This window comes from Carcharhinus amblyrhynchos, chromosome 5 (assembly GCF_965287045.1).
Source record: "Carcharhinus amblyrhynchos chromosome 5, sCarAmb.v2.hapA, whole genome shotgun sequence".
Lineage (NCBI taxonomy): Eukaryota > Metazoa > Chordata > Chondrichthyes > Carcharhiniformes > Carcharhinidae > Carcharhinus > Carcharhinus amblyrhynchos.
Window position 1 is genome coordinate 99420215 of NC_137328.1, and position 14489 is coordinate 99434703.

General features: G+C 44.7%; 1 protein-coding gene across 1 annotated transcript in view; it reads left to right on the forward strand.

Moving 5' to 3' along the window:
* The first annotated feature begins 1464 nt into the window (after positions 1–1464).
* The window catches only part of iqgap2 (IQ motif containing GTPase activating protein 2), a 323133-nt gene continuing 310108 nt past the window's right edge, over positions 1465–14489 (forward strand). Inside the window, exon 1 of the mRNA XM_080189314.1 lies at positions 1465–1566. Coding sequence (XP_080045440.1) covers positions 1524–1566 — 43 coding nt within the window. The 5' untranslated portion in view covers positions 1465–1523. The remainder of the gene's footprint in view (positions 1567–14489) is intronic.

Here is a 14489-nt window from a genome sequence, read left to right on the forward strand (position 1 = left end):
TACCCGAACAGGCAACTAGGGAAATTTCACAGTAACTTCATTGCAATGTTAATGTAAGTCTACTTGTGACACTAATAAATAAACTTTAAACTCGATCAAGCAGGCTGCTTTGTGCTGGATGGCACTGAGTTTCTTCAGTCTTGCTGAAGCAGCACTCATCCTGACAAATGAAGAGCATTCCACCACACACCTGATTTGTCACTCACTATAGAATACCCAGCCTCTGACCTGGTCTTGTAGCTACAATATTTATATAAGAACATAAGAACATATGAAATAGGAGCAGGAGTAGGCCATCTAGCCCTTCGAGCCTGCCCCGCCATTCAATAAGATGATGGCTGATCTGTCGTGGCTCAGTTCCACATTCCCACCCTCTCCCCGTAACCCTTAATCCCCTCGCTTATCAAAAACCCATCAACCCGCGTATTAAAAATATTTAGCGAGGCAGCCTCCATCACCTCAACGGGCAGAGAATTCCAGAGATTCACCGCCCTTTGAGTGAAGAAGTTCCTCCTCAACTCCGTTCTAAACCGCGCCCCCTTTATCTTGAGGCTGTGCCCCCTAGTCCTACTGTCCTTTCTGAGCGGGAGGAGTCTCTCCACCTCTATCCTATCCATCCCATTCATCATCTTATACGTCTCAATGAGATCTCCCCTCATTCTTCTCAACTCTAACGAGTACAAGCCTAGTTTATCCAGCCTTTCCTCATAGCTCAACCCCCTCAACTCTGGTATCAGCCTAGTAAACCTCCTCTGCACTCCCTCCAAGGCCAAAATATCCTTGCGTAAGTACGGCGCCCAAAACTGCACACAGTACTCCAGCTGCGGCCTCACCAATGCCCTATACAGAATGTAGAATGCAGAGTGCAGAATGTAGTGTTAAAGACATTGCTGGGATGCAGAGAAAGATCAACTTAATATCAGGTAGATCCATTCAGGGACAAACGATTTTCATAGTAAATTCGTTGCAGTGTAAGCCTACTTGTGACATACATTAAAAAATAAGTTACTATCCAACTGACAAATTAAGCCTGATTTTTTTCGCCAGGTCTTGCTGCATTTGGGCACAGGCCACTTCATTATCTGAGGAATTGTCAATAGGATTGACCACCGTGAAGTTCCCCATTCCCACTTCAGACCTTATGATAGAGGGAAGGTGATCCCATAGAAACCCTAAAGGAGTGAATTCCCTATCGCTTGGTCGGAGGATTCTTAAACGTGGATGGTGGGGTTTTCCATCATATGTCAGACACCCTACTCACCAAAAATTACAAATACAGGGAGTATGTACCCTGAGCGAATGTGTGTGTGTGTGTGTGTGTGTGTGTGGAGAATTTGAAGATTACCGCCTAAGCCAACAGGGGCCGCTGCCACAGAGTGTGGCCGGAGAGAGGCGCTGCTCCCCACGGTATAACGGGCCGGTGAAGGCAGCCCAGCTCACGGAGTGAGTGCAGGGGGTGGGGAAGCCAGTGCGGGACACGCGTGTAGACAAGCAGACAATCCGGAGCGTGCAGTGTGGCGAGGATGTACGAGGAGAACCAGGCTCTGCACAGACCCCGCTATGGATGTGAGTAAGAGAGAAGTGTGTGAGTGAGTGAGTGTCGGTGAGCACTGGGGGACACAGACAGATGGTGAACGCCTCGAGCTACTTTATATCCACAGCACGCGACTCCCGGGCAAGTCTGCAACAACTTTTGCCACATAAATGATTACAATGATGCAGATAATAATTGAAGCAGCCTCCCTTACGCCTGGCAACCCCGAGGTGTTAAAGAAAGCGGGGCCGCTATTGGAAACTGTAGAATAATCTCTTTTATCTGAAGTTTTTGTGGAGAGGACGTGTCTTCAGGTTTCCGGTTCCCTCTCAATTACTTTTTTTTGTCTTTGAAATCTTTTGCTGCAGCTTTGAAACGTGTCCCTTTTAGGATTTTTTTTTTGTTGTTGCATTTTATTTTATCCCTTTCAAACTTTTTTTTCCTTCTACGAACTTTCCAGCGCTTTTTGTTGAAGGGGGTGAGAGTACGCTCGCGCCTCCCCCGCTCCGGGTGTGTGGAATTGGGTCAGAGGCGGGAGGGAGGTGGAGTGGAGCCGGATTAAAGTCTCCTGAAGATCCCAGGGTTCTGTCTCTCTCTCTCTCTCTCACAGCCAGGGTGCGGCTCTTTAACGTGTACTTTGAACACATGTTTAACAGCTACACATCTGTATTAGGGACACTTCACATGTTTGTGATCTCTTAACTTTCAGTGTGTGTTTCACTCATTAATAAAGATGTGCACAAACTTTAAGGAATTGTACACCTTCCTTTTTCGTTACATGGGGTGGGGAGGTGACATTGCGAAACCAGAAAGGGAAATGACTTTGAACCACCTGTTAAATTTGAATAGCTTTAAAACCTTCGTTCTCAGTTTCATGTGGCGAGAAGGGGACAGCAGTTATTTTCTCCCCTCTCAAGAATAACAACTCAAAGCTCTTGCTTTCTAATCTCAAGAAAGGAGTCTTCCTACCATTATTGGTGAGACCATACCTGGAGTACTGTGTACACGTTTATTTATTACTGTCAACCAGCAGGTTTGCATTAACACTGCAGAAAAGTAACTGTGAAAGCCCCCTAGTCACCATTCTCCGGCACCTGTATGGGTGTATTCAGCATGGCCAACGCACCTAACCAGCTTGTCTTTCAGACTAGGGAGGAAACTGGAGCACCCAGATGAAACCCACACAAGCACGGGGAGAACATTCAGACTCCGCGCAGACAGGGACCCAAGCTGGGAGTCCAGCCTGGGTCCCTAATGTTTTGAGGCAGCAGTGCTAACTATGCCACCGTTTTAGTCTCCTTACACGAGGAAGGATATACTTGCTCAAGAAAAATGCAACAGAGATTCATCTACTGATTCCTGGGATTGCCCTGAAATTGAGTGACTTCTGAGAGTTTATAGAAAAGTGAGGGAGGAACTCATTGGTACATATAAAAGTCATAAGGGGTTTGACAGGGCAGAAGCTGGGAGAATGCTTCCCCTCGCCCTCGTGTGTGCTGGCTGCTATCCGTAATTGGACAATGAATGCAAAGGTTAACTGTTAATTGACTGCCTCCTGTAAGAACATGTGGCACGTTGACAGGCCTGGAATCCTTCCTCGCCTGTGGATTTTATAAATCTGGAAAATTCTGGCCAAGTGTCAGAATTGGGGGTCTGCCATGTACAACTGATGAGATATTTCTTCACTCAAAGGATTGTGAATTTTTGGATATCTCTTACAATAGAGAACTGTGGATAGTGAGCCATTGAGTACATTCAAGTCAGAAGGGGACAGATTTGTGAATATTGAGGAAATCAAAGCATTTGAGAGGTGTGGCAGGTAGGAGCATCTGAATTGATGTCCAAAAATGTGCAGGTTGGGTGGATTGGCCATGCGAAATTGCCCCTTAGAGTCAGGGAGATTAGCAAGGTAAATACATGGGGTTCCAGGTATAGGGCTTGAGGGGCCGAATGACCCCTTTCTGCTTTGTAGGGATTCTATGAACTTGATCAACCTTGATCATACTGAATAGTAATTCAATAAATGGCCTACTCTTCCTATTTCTTGCTTGCTATAATGGCCAAAATAGAATAACATTCAAATAAAAATACTGTATAATAGATTATTAGTGTAGTTGTGGTATCAGTTAAATAAGAATATAGACATTTTGAGTTGTCCAGTCCTCTGTTTGTTTGAGTAGGTAAAACAAAGCAATTTGGAAAACATTCACTTTGTAAACTTTGGACTTTAACCCTGGATCTTGGCATGCTGATGTCAGCACACATCAATCCTTCTAGTAGTTCATATTTTGCTTGTGATTTGGGATTCTCAAACATGTTTTTGATGTTTACAGATTAAAATGCAGATTTTAGTCATTGTATGCATGTAACATTTAGAGATATATCAAAGTCCTTAATTCTTATTCTTCACTGTTCAATCCCAGTCTTAGAGGTGCACTGTTTGTTAATGATTTGTGGATGTCAGTTAGTGAACTCTAGGGAGAGCTATGTTGTGATTAGTTATTCCCAGTTGGTAAAAATTGGTACTGCTATAATAGTTTCTTTTAACGCCATGTCATTTAGAACAGTGCAGCACAGGAACAGGCCCTGCGGCCCACCAAGTCTGTGCTGACACAGATGCCTCTCTAATCTAATATTTTCTTGCCTCTATGTGGTCCGTATGCCTCTATTCCCTGCTTAATTATTGTGTCTATCCAGGTGCCTCTTGAACGTTGCTATAGTATCTGCTTTCACCACCTCCTCCGGCAGCACGTTCCAGGCATTCACCACCCTCTGTGTGGAAAAACTTGCCTCTTGCATCTTTCTCAAACTTTTCCCCCTCTCACTTTCAACCTATGCTCCTGAGTAATTGATCCTTTGTGGGGAAAAGACTCTGACCATCCACTCTATCCAAGCCTGTCATAATCTTGTAGACCTCTATCAGGTCCACCCTCATCCTCTGATGCTCCAGTGAAAACAATCCAAGTTTATTCAACCTTTCTTCATAGACCACATCCTCCAAACTAGGCAACATCCTGATAAATCTCTGCTGCACCCTTTCCAAGGCATCAATATCCTTCTGATAATGTGGCGACCAGAATTGTACACAATACTCCAAATGCGGCCTAACCATAGTCTCATACAGCTGCAACGTGATTTTCCAATTCCTGTACTGAGTGCCCCAACTGATGAAGGCCATATGCTTACTTGACCAGCTTGTTCACCTGAGTTGCCACCTTCAGGGAACTTAAAGTTCCAGCTAATTTCTTACTATTGTCTTCATCATTTCCGTGTAAAGGATTTCTGTTGTGTCGCAAATGACATATTTATATAGAACATAGAACATTACAGCGCAGAACAGGCCCTTTGGCCCACGATGATGCGCCAACCAGTTAAAAAACAATGACCCTCTAACCTAAACCAAACCCTTTCCATCCATAAACCTATCCACGGATCTCTTAAATGCCCCCAAACTAGGCGCATTTACAACTGCAGCAGGCAGGGCATTCCAATCCCTCACCACCCTCTGGGTAAAGAACCTACCCCTGACATCCGTCCTATAACTACCACCCCTTAATTTAAAGCTATGCCCCCTCGTGCTAGCTTTCTCCATCCGAGGAAAAAGGCTATCACTGTCCACCCTATCCAAACCTCTAATCATCTTATATGTTTCAATAAGGTCCCCTCGCAGCTGCCTTCTTTCTAACGAAAACAACCTCAAATCCCTCAGTCTCTCCTCATAAGGCCTCCCCTCCATACCAGGCAACATCCTGGTAAACCTCCTCTGCACCCTCTCCAAAGCCTTCACATCCTTCCTATAATGTGGGGACCAGAACTGCACACAATACTCCAAGTGCGGACGCACCAGAGTTTTGTACAGTTGCAACATGACGCTGCGGCTCCTAAATTCAATCCCCCTACCAATAAACGCCAAGACACCGTATGCCTTCCTAACAACCCTATCTACTTGATTCCCACTTGATCCTACTTGATTATATGGTATCTTTAATGTAATAAAATGTCACAAGGCCCCCACAAGGGCATTATAAAGCAAAATATGACACCAAGCCACCGAAGGAAATATATTGCCAAAGAGCTGGGTTTAATGTACTGTGAAAGAGGAAAGCTAGGTAGAGAGGGCGATGATTCTTGAGCTTAGGTCTGAGGCATCTGAAGATTTGGCCACCGAGGATGGAGTGATTAAAATTACCTCTCTTCCCACTTCTGCATTGTTACTCCTGGTGGTGTCATCCATGATCCTTCCTATTTCTACAAAACAAAAAAACAAAGTACAACCCAGCACGGGAAACAGGCCCTTCGGCCCAACGAGCCCGCGCCGCCGCATCCTCCTACACCTACCCTGCCCTGCGTGTCTGCGAGTGGAACCCCTAACTTAGCCAGATTCAGGGGAGAATAGTGTCAATTTGGTATACCAATCAGCCTAAGAGCACATCTTTGGGGCGTGGGAGGAAACTGGAGCGCCCGGAGGAAACCCACGCAACCACAGGGAGAATGCGCAAACTCCCACAGACACAGGCCCAAATCCATGTATCTGCACAGCTAGCAGTGCTAGTCACTGAGCTGTTGCGGCGCCCGTCTACCGGTCCAGGATCAAGCACACACACTGACACGAAGTACTAGGCCACTCCCGGAACCTCCAAGAGCAGCCCACGCATGACCCACCGTGTGCATGCCCCTTGTTTGACAACAAGGTGGACCTCCACCTGCGGAATAAAAAGACAAAAACGTTAACATATAAGTCTGCATTTCCGGTGTCGTCCTGAGGCTCTGACCCTATTTAATACCCTCTACTATAACCCTCCATCCTTGTTTCGCTCATGTGTTTATCTAAGTAAACCTTAAACAAGTCCAACGTTCCTGCCTCCACCACCCTACTCGGTAGCGCGTTCCATACCCCCATGACCCTCTGCGTGAAGAACCTTCCTCTCACATCCAAATTTTACTTCTCCCCCCTCACCCTTAGATCATGACCTCTCGTATTTGTACCCAGTCTAGGGAGCAGCCTTTCACTATTGACTCTATCTATTCCCTTCAGTATCTTATATACCTCTATCATGTCTCCCCTCAATCTCCGTCTTTCCAAGGAGAAAAGTCCCAGTTTCTCCAACCTTTCCTCGTAACTCAGTCCTTCCATGCCAGGCAACATCCTGGTAAACCTCCTCTGCACCCTCTCCAGAGTCTCCACGTCCTTCCGGTAGTAAGGTGACCAGGACTGGACGCAGTACTCCAAATGCGGTCTAACCAATGTTCTATACAACTGAAGCATTAGACGGCAGCTCCTATACTCTATATCCCTTCCTATAAAGGCTAGCATTCCATAAGCTTTCCTCACAACCTTCTCCACTTGTGTCGCAACCTTCATAGACTTGTGAACCTGCACTCCCAGGTCCCCCTGTATTTCTATACTCCTAATCGATCTACCTTTTATCACGTAGCTCCTCTCTGCATTATTCCTTCCAAAATGCATCACCTCGCATTTGTCAGGATTAAATTCCATCTGCCACCTATCTGCCCAATGTACCAACCTATCTATATCCTGCTGTATCACCTGACATTCCACCTCAGTATCCGCCAACCCTGCCATCTTGGTGTCATCCGCAAACTTGCTGATCACACCACGTACGCTCTCTCCCAAGTCGTTTATGTATACTACGAAGAGGAGAGGTCCCAGTACTGAGCCCTGCGGCACACCACTGGTCACTGGCCTCCAGCCCGAAAAGGTCCCCTCAACAACTACTCTCTGTCTCCTATTACCCAGCCAGTTCTCAATCCACCTAGCTACCTGTCCTTGTATCCCATGCGCCTTACCCTTTTCTACCAGCCTACCATGAGGGACTTTGTCAAACGCCTTACTGAAGTCCATATAGATGACGTCAACGCCTTTCTTATCTACGCACTATCCCTAGGCGACATCATTAGTTCTCACACGAAGGCTGATGACACCCAGCTCTACCTCACCACATCTTTCGATCATCCACTGTTGCGAAATTTCCTGGCTGCTTACCAGACACTCATACTGGATGAGCAGATGTTTCCTCCAATTAAATACATGGAAGACTGAAGCCATCGTTTTATTTCCCTGCTCCAAATTTAGATTGAGTTCAGATATCTCAGAGCATTGTGAGGCTGGAGAAGATTACCAAGACAGGGAGGAGGCATGGCCATGGAAGGATTTGGAAACATTGGCTCCCAGTCAAACAACATCTTGATTTTAAAATTCTTGCTAATGTAGGTCAGTGATAGAGTCATACAACGCAGAAAAAGCCCTTTGGTCCATTGAGTCCACACTGACAACATCAACCACTAAAGGTGCACTAATCCCATTTTCCTACACTTGTCCCGTATCCTTGAATGTTATGATATTTCAAGTGCTCAAAGGTTGTAAGGTTTCCGGCCTCCCCTACGTTCCAGACTCCCATCACCCTCTTGAATGAAAATTCTTTTTCTCAAATCACCTCTGAATATCCTGCCCCTTTCCCTGAAACTATGCTCCCTCCTGAGTGACCCATCAACCAAGGGGAACAGCTGTTCTCTACTCACCCTGTCCATAGCCCTGATAATCTTATACACCTCAATCATGTTCCCCCTCAGCCTTCTCTGCTCTAAAGAAAACAATCAAGTCTACCAGTCTCTCCTTACAGCTCAAATACTCCAGCCCAGGCAACATCCTGTGAACCTCCTCTGTAACCCCTCTAGTTCTATCATATCCTTCCTATAATGAGGTGATCAAAACTGCACACAATACTCCAGCTGTGTCCTAACCAACACTCTGTGCAACTCCAACATTACTTCCTTGCTTGTATACTCTATTCCATGACTGATGAAAGCAAGTGTCCCTCATACTTTAAATATCCTATTCGTGTGCTCTGTCAACTTCAGGGATTTGTGAATAAGTACTCGAAGATCCATCTGTTCCTCTGAGCTTCCCAGTGTTCAGCCATTCGTTAAATACTTCCTCATCTTGTTTCTTCTTCCAAAGTGCATCACCTCACACTTATCAGGGTTAAGTACCATCTGCCACTGCTCTGCTCATCTGACCAATCCATCTATATTTTCCTGTAACCTACAACCACCTTCACTATTAACCACCCTACCAATCTTGTTGTCGTCTACAAACTTGCTTAACATTTCCCTCATGTTTTCATATATATTGTTCATGTGTATAACTATAAAGGACCCGATACTGATTCTTGTGGTATATCACTGGACACCGACCTCCAGTCACTTGAATAGATTTCCATCACTACTCTATGTCCTATTAGTTACTGATCCATTTTGCCAAACTTCCCTGAATTCCATGTGTGTAACCTTCTCATCAGTCTCCCAGGTGGGACCTTGCCAAAAGCTATGCTAAAATCCATATAAATTATACCAACTGACCTTCCCTCTTTACACACACTTTCATTTTCAAAAACTTCTAACAAGTTTGTTAAGAATGACTTCCCTCTGACAAAGCCATGCCTTTCCAAGTTGAGATTAATTCCCTCCTTCAGAATTTTCCCCAATAGTTCCCCTACCGCTAACGTGAGACTCACCAGGCTGTAACTTCCTGATTCATTTCTACTACCCTTTTTGAGAAGTGGAACTACATTAGTTGTCCTCCTGTCCTCTAGCACTTTCCCCATGGTCAGAGAAATTAAAAATTTACATTAGAGCCCTTGCAATTTCCTGCTTCACCTCCCACAGCAGCCTGGGATGCATTTCATCCAGGTCTGGGGATGTGTCCATTTTTAAGTCTGTCAGTGTCTCCAGTACCTCCCCATTTCCTATGAGAAACTGTGCAAGTTTCTCATAGCCCCTTTTCCTGATAGGTGAATGACTTGAGTTAAGACACAGCTAGCAGAGCTTCGGATGACCTCAAGGTTTACAGAGGTGGAATGCGGGCGACCAGCCAGCAGCGACTGGAATAGCAACAAAAGTATGAATGGGATTTTCACAGCAGATGAACTGAGATGGGTGAAATTGGGCTATGTTGGGGTGGAAATAGGTGGTCTTAGTGATGGGTTGACTATGCGATAGAAAGCTAATCTCAGGGTTACTGAGTTGAAAACAGAATGGGTTAGTGCCACTGTTGTTAAGTAGAAGGATGGAGTTGGCTGTTTGGGGTTGAATTTGGAGCAGGGAGATAAAATGAGAGCTTCAGTCTTCCATGTATTTAATTGGAGGAAACATCTGCTTATCCAGTACTGAGTGTCAGTAAGCAGCCTAGTAATTTAGCAACAGTGGACGATCGAAAGATGTGGTGAGATAGAGCTGGGTGTCATCAGCCTTTGTGTGAAAACTAATGAGGTTGCCTAGGGACAGTGTGTAGATAAGAAATAGGAAGGGCCATAGATAGATGGTTGGAGAATGCCACCAGGGTAACAATGCAGAAGTGGCAAGAGAAGTAATTGGTGAAGGAAGATTCTGGGCCTTGAGCTTTGATCAGTATTGCCATAGGAATCGGGGATAATACGATTGACATTGGTAAGTTCAAGTTTCAATCATTTGTCTAGTTTTAAGGGAAACATAAAGGACAGGTGTTTTAATGAGTACAATACCTGATATCAGGAACTGTGGAGTTGAGTGAAGTTGGAGCTTTAGGCTCTGCATCACACTATGGAGTGATTGCTTGATTGAATGACCAGGTCATGCCCTTTTACATCTGAAGTCGTTATGATACTTCTGCAGTATTCAGTGGTGGCTAATCTTAGCACTGGAAGTAAATGATTGTGCCAATTAACAGATTTGAAAGTGAACTTTAGTTTAGGCAAATGTTTTTGCACCAAATAATACATATGCATATTTGTTAGTTATTTTAGGTTTCGAAAGAATGACTAGATAAAATTAATTTCACATATTTTTCCATCCTTTTTCTTTATGCTATGTATCAAATTTTGAATTTTACATTTGCTGTATCTGCACGATAAATGCTGGCTTACTTGATTATTCTTCTGCTTCAGTTCAGTTGAATACTGAAACATGAAAACAAGGTAAATCAATACCTGGGCCTTTTAACTTAGCTGAATCTCAGCTGCTGAAGTAGTGAATACAGCTGAGCCAAATGGGGGAAAGAATCGGTTGCTCTTTGCTGCAATCTTCACTTTATTATGGAAGGATGATGGGGACAGAACTGGGCTCCATTGTGGTACCCCCTCTGTTCAAATACTGTACCAGTGTTCTTGCTACTGCTCTTAGGGGAATAAAGAAAACTTGAGGGAGGTATGCTTGACTGTCCCTCAGCAGGCCAAATGGTCTACACTTGCTAATCACAAGAGGGATCGAGTTGAGAAGACTCTGAATGCAGTCAGGGCCATACAAAATAATGTTGACCAGACTGCTAGATGGTGTGCCAGTAGCTACTGGTTACAACTCTGCCAGAATACCCAGCTCCCATTTGACACAAGGAGTATCAGGGCATTGTATGAAGGGATCAAAAAGGCAACCTGCCTGACAACAAAGGAAGAAAAGCAAAGAAACATCCCCGTCCAAAACAAAGGGGTGGGAGGTCATCATTGACTGCAATAAACAGTTGTAGAGATGATGGGACACTCCCCTGAGTTGTACTCTAGGGAAGATAATGTGAATTAGAAAGCACTAGACACTGTAGAAAGCTCACCTGTCATGGCAGAGTTATTAGCAATTTTGAAAAACCTGAGGGTTGGTAAGTCCCCTGGGCCAGATGGAATACATCCTAGGATACTTTGGGAGGCAAGGGATGAGATTGTGGAGCCTTTAGCTTTGATCTTTAGGTCCTCACTGTCCACAGGATTGTGCCAGAGGACTGGAAAGTGGCGAATGTTGTTCCTGTCTTCAAGAAAGGAAATAAGAATGACCCTGGTAATTATAAGCCAGTTAGTCTTACTTCAGTGGTTGGTAATTTAATGGAAAGGGTCCTGAGAGATAGGATTTATGATCATTTGGAAAGATGCAGTTTAATCTGGGATAGTCAGCACAGTTTTGTGAGGGATAAGTCCTGCCTCTCAAATTTGATTGAATTCTTTGAGAGGTAACTAAGTGTGTAGACGAAGGTAGAGCAGTTGATGTTGTATACATGGATTTTACTAAGGTGTTTGATAAGGTTCCCCATGGTAGACTCATGGAGAAAGTAAGGAGATGTGGGATAGAAGGAAATTTAGCTGATTGGATAAGTAACTGGCTGTCTCATGGGAGACAATGGGTGGAGGTGGAGGGAAAATTTTCAGACTGGAGGCCACTTACCAGCGGTGTACCGCAGGGATCAGTGCTGGATCCTCTGCTATTTGTGATTTTTATCAATGACTTGGAAGAGGGGGCTGAAAGATGGGTTAGTAAATTTGCTGATGACACTGAGATTGGTGGAGTAGTGGATGAGGTGGAAGGCTGTTGTTGGCTGCAAAGAGACATTGATAGGATGCAGAGCTGGGCAGAAAAGTGGCAGATGGAGTTTAACCCTGATAAGTGCGAGGTGATTCATTTTGGGTCAGACAAACTTGAATGCGGATCTCAGGTTCTGAGGAATGTGGAGGAACAGAGAGATCTTGGGGTTCATATCCACAGATCTCTGGAGGTTGCCACTCAAGTGGATAGAGCCATTGAGAAGGCTTATAGTGTGTTAGCATTTCTTAACAGCGGGTTTGAGTTTAAGAGCCGTGGGGTTATGTTGCAACCATACAGGACCTTGGTGAGACCACACTTGGAATATTGTGTGCAGTTCTGGTCACCTAACAATAAGAAGGATGTGGAAGCTTTGGAGAGAGTGCAGAGGAGATTTACCAGAATGCTGCCTGGTTTGGAGGGTAGGTCTTATGAGGAAAGGTTGAGGGAGCTGGGGCTTTTCTGTTTAGAGCAGAGGAAGATGAGAGGCGACTTAGTAGAGGTTTATAAGATGATGAGGCGATAGATTGAGTGGACGTTCAGAGACTATTTCCTCAGGTGGATTTAGCTGTTACTAGGGGGCATAACTATAAGGTTCATGGTGGGAGATGTAGGGGGGATATCTGAGGTAGATTCTTTACTCTGAGAGTGGTTGGAGTGTGGAATACACTGCCTGCTGTAATAGCGGAGTTGGACACTTTTTAGGAACTTTCAAGTGGTTATTGTATAGGCACAGGGAGCGTACCAGAATGATAGGGAATGGGATAGCTTGATCTTGGGTTTGGACATAGCTCGGCATGACATTGAGGGCCGAAGGGCCTGTACTGTTCTATGTTTCAATGTTTCTAGGTAGATAGAGTAAGAAATCTCACAACACCAGGTTAAAGTCCAACAGGTTTATTTGGTAGCAAAGTCCACTAGCTCCGAAAGCTTGTAGATTTTGCTACCAAATAAACCTGTTGGACTTTGACCTGGTGTTGTGAGACTTCTTACTGTGTTTACCTCAGTCTAATGCTGGCATCTCCACATCAGAGGTAGAAAGAGGCAGTGGAGAAGCTTAAAAAAGTTATTGACTAATTTGTCATGGGCAAAGCTCCTGGTGCTGATGCTTGAACACTATATGGGAAACTAGCACGCCTGTAGTATCTGCATAACCACCTCAAATTCTGCTGCAGGGAGAGGGCCCCAGGATATCCCTGCTGAGCATCATGGAATTTGCCTGTTTTGCCCTTTTCAGTCTGCAGATCCTAGCTCAATGTATTTACTCTGAATCCCAGTGTGGCAGATCTACAATTAGCATGGTCTTCTCAGTCCGACAGCTGCAAGAGATATGCTATTCGCAAAGGAGGCTTCTATATGTTGCCTTCAGCAATTTTGCCAGGGCATTAAAACATTGAGCAGAAATGATGTAAGATGGTGGAGAAAATTGGCTGCCTACTAATGCAGCTAATTGATCTCTTTCCATGGCAACAAGATGGGACAATGTTGGAACCCTATGAGATCCACAGCAAGATCAAACCTGGTTTTGTTCTGGAGCTCTTCAGCACATTCCCCTTTATGTGGCTGTCGTATGCCTTCAGGTCATCTCAGAGGATGTTGACTTGCATACCAAACTGATTGAAATTTATTCAATCCTGCTTACCTGAGATCCAAGACAAAGCTGCACCAAGTCCTTAGCAATGAGTTGCTAAACACTGGTGATGTTGCATCAATATTCCATACTGAGGAACACCTTCATTGGCAAATGGTCAGACTTTTGCATGTATGTAAGGAGTTTGACCCTCAGTATCAGGATGACAATTACTCTAGTCTGGGCTGTTGCCATGCTACTGTGTATCTGCACTGACTGTGTGACGCAGGACATGTTTCCGGGCTCCACGATTACCAGCAATCTGTCACTTAATGCTAAAATCAACTTGTGTCCAAGTAGCATAAGAAGAGTGTGGAACCACAGCAACCTGAGTGAACACCAAACTGTAAGTCTGCATTCTCAGTATACTGCTCTGCAGTGGTGAGACCAGGCCTAGCATATGTGAGGCAGAAGGAAAAGGCTGAACAATTCTCATCACTGGAACCTCTTAGCAGGACAATTTCTCCAACTCAGAAGTTCTGGAGTGTGCTAATTCCTCAGCATACAATAATTGCTAAGCTAATATATGCACTGACCTGGCCAGGATGAATGACAGCTATATACCCAAAGACCTTTTTCTGTACAGTTAACTGGGTCATGATCTCCTGTTCTTCGATATCTGCAAGCAAGATATGAAGTTAGTCATGACCGCCGGAGGTTGACTCTTTGGAAGGGCATTGAAAAGACGAGCAGAAATGGAAAGCTCAGCTACCCAAGAAAGTGTCAGAAACAACAGAGGCCAGGTTTGTGCACAACTTTTTTCTACAGCAAATGCAGCAGTATTTACCTTGCCAGACAGGGGCTCTTGAGTGAAGCGAGGTGATGTTTAACATAGAATTGGTCACCATGGCACCATGTAAGGCTGCCACCCCACCTGTGAGATTACTACTAAAAAAAGCGAGGGGCAATTAAACCAGAAGGTTGGTTGAGTCTATTTTTGTTATATTGATGTCTTTCCCTGGCCAGTACCTCCTTAATTGTTTTTATTCA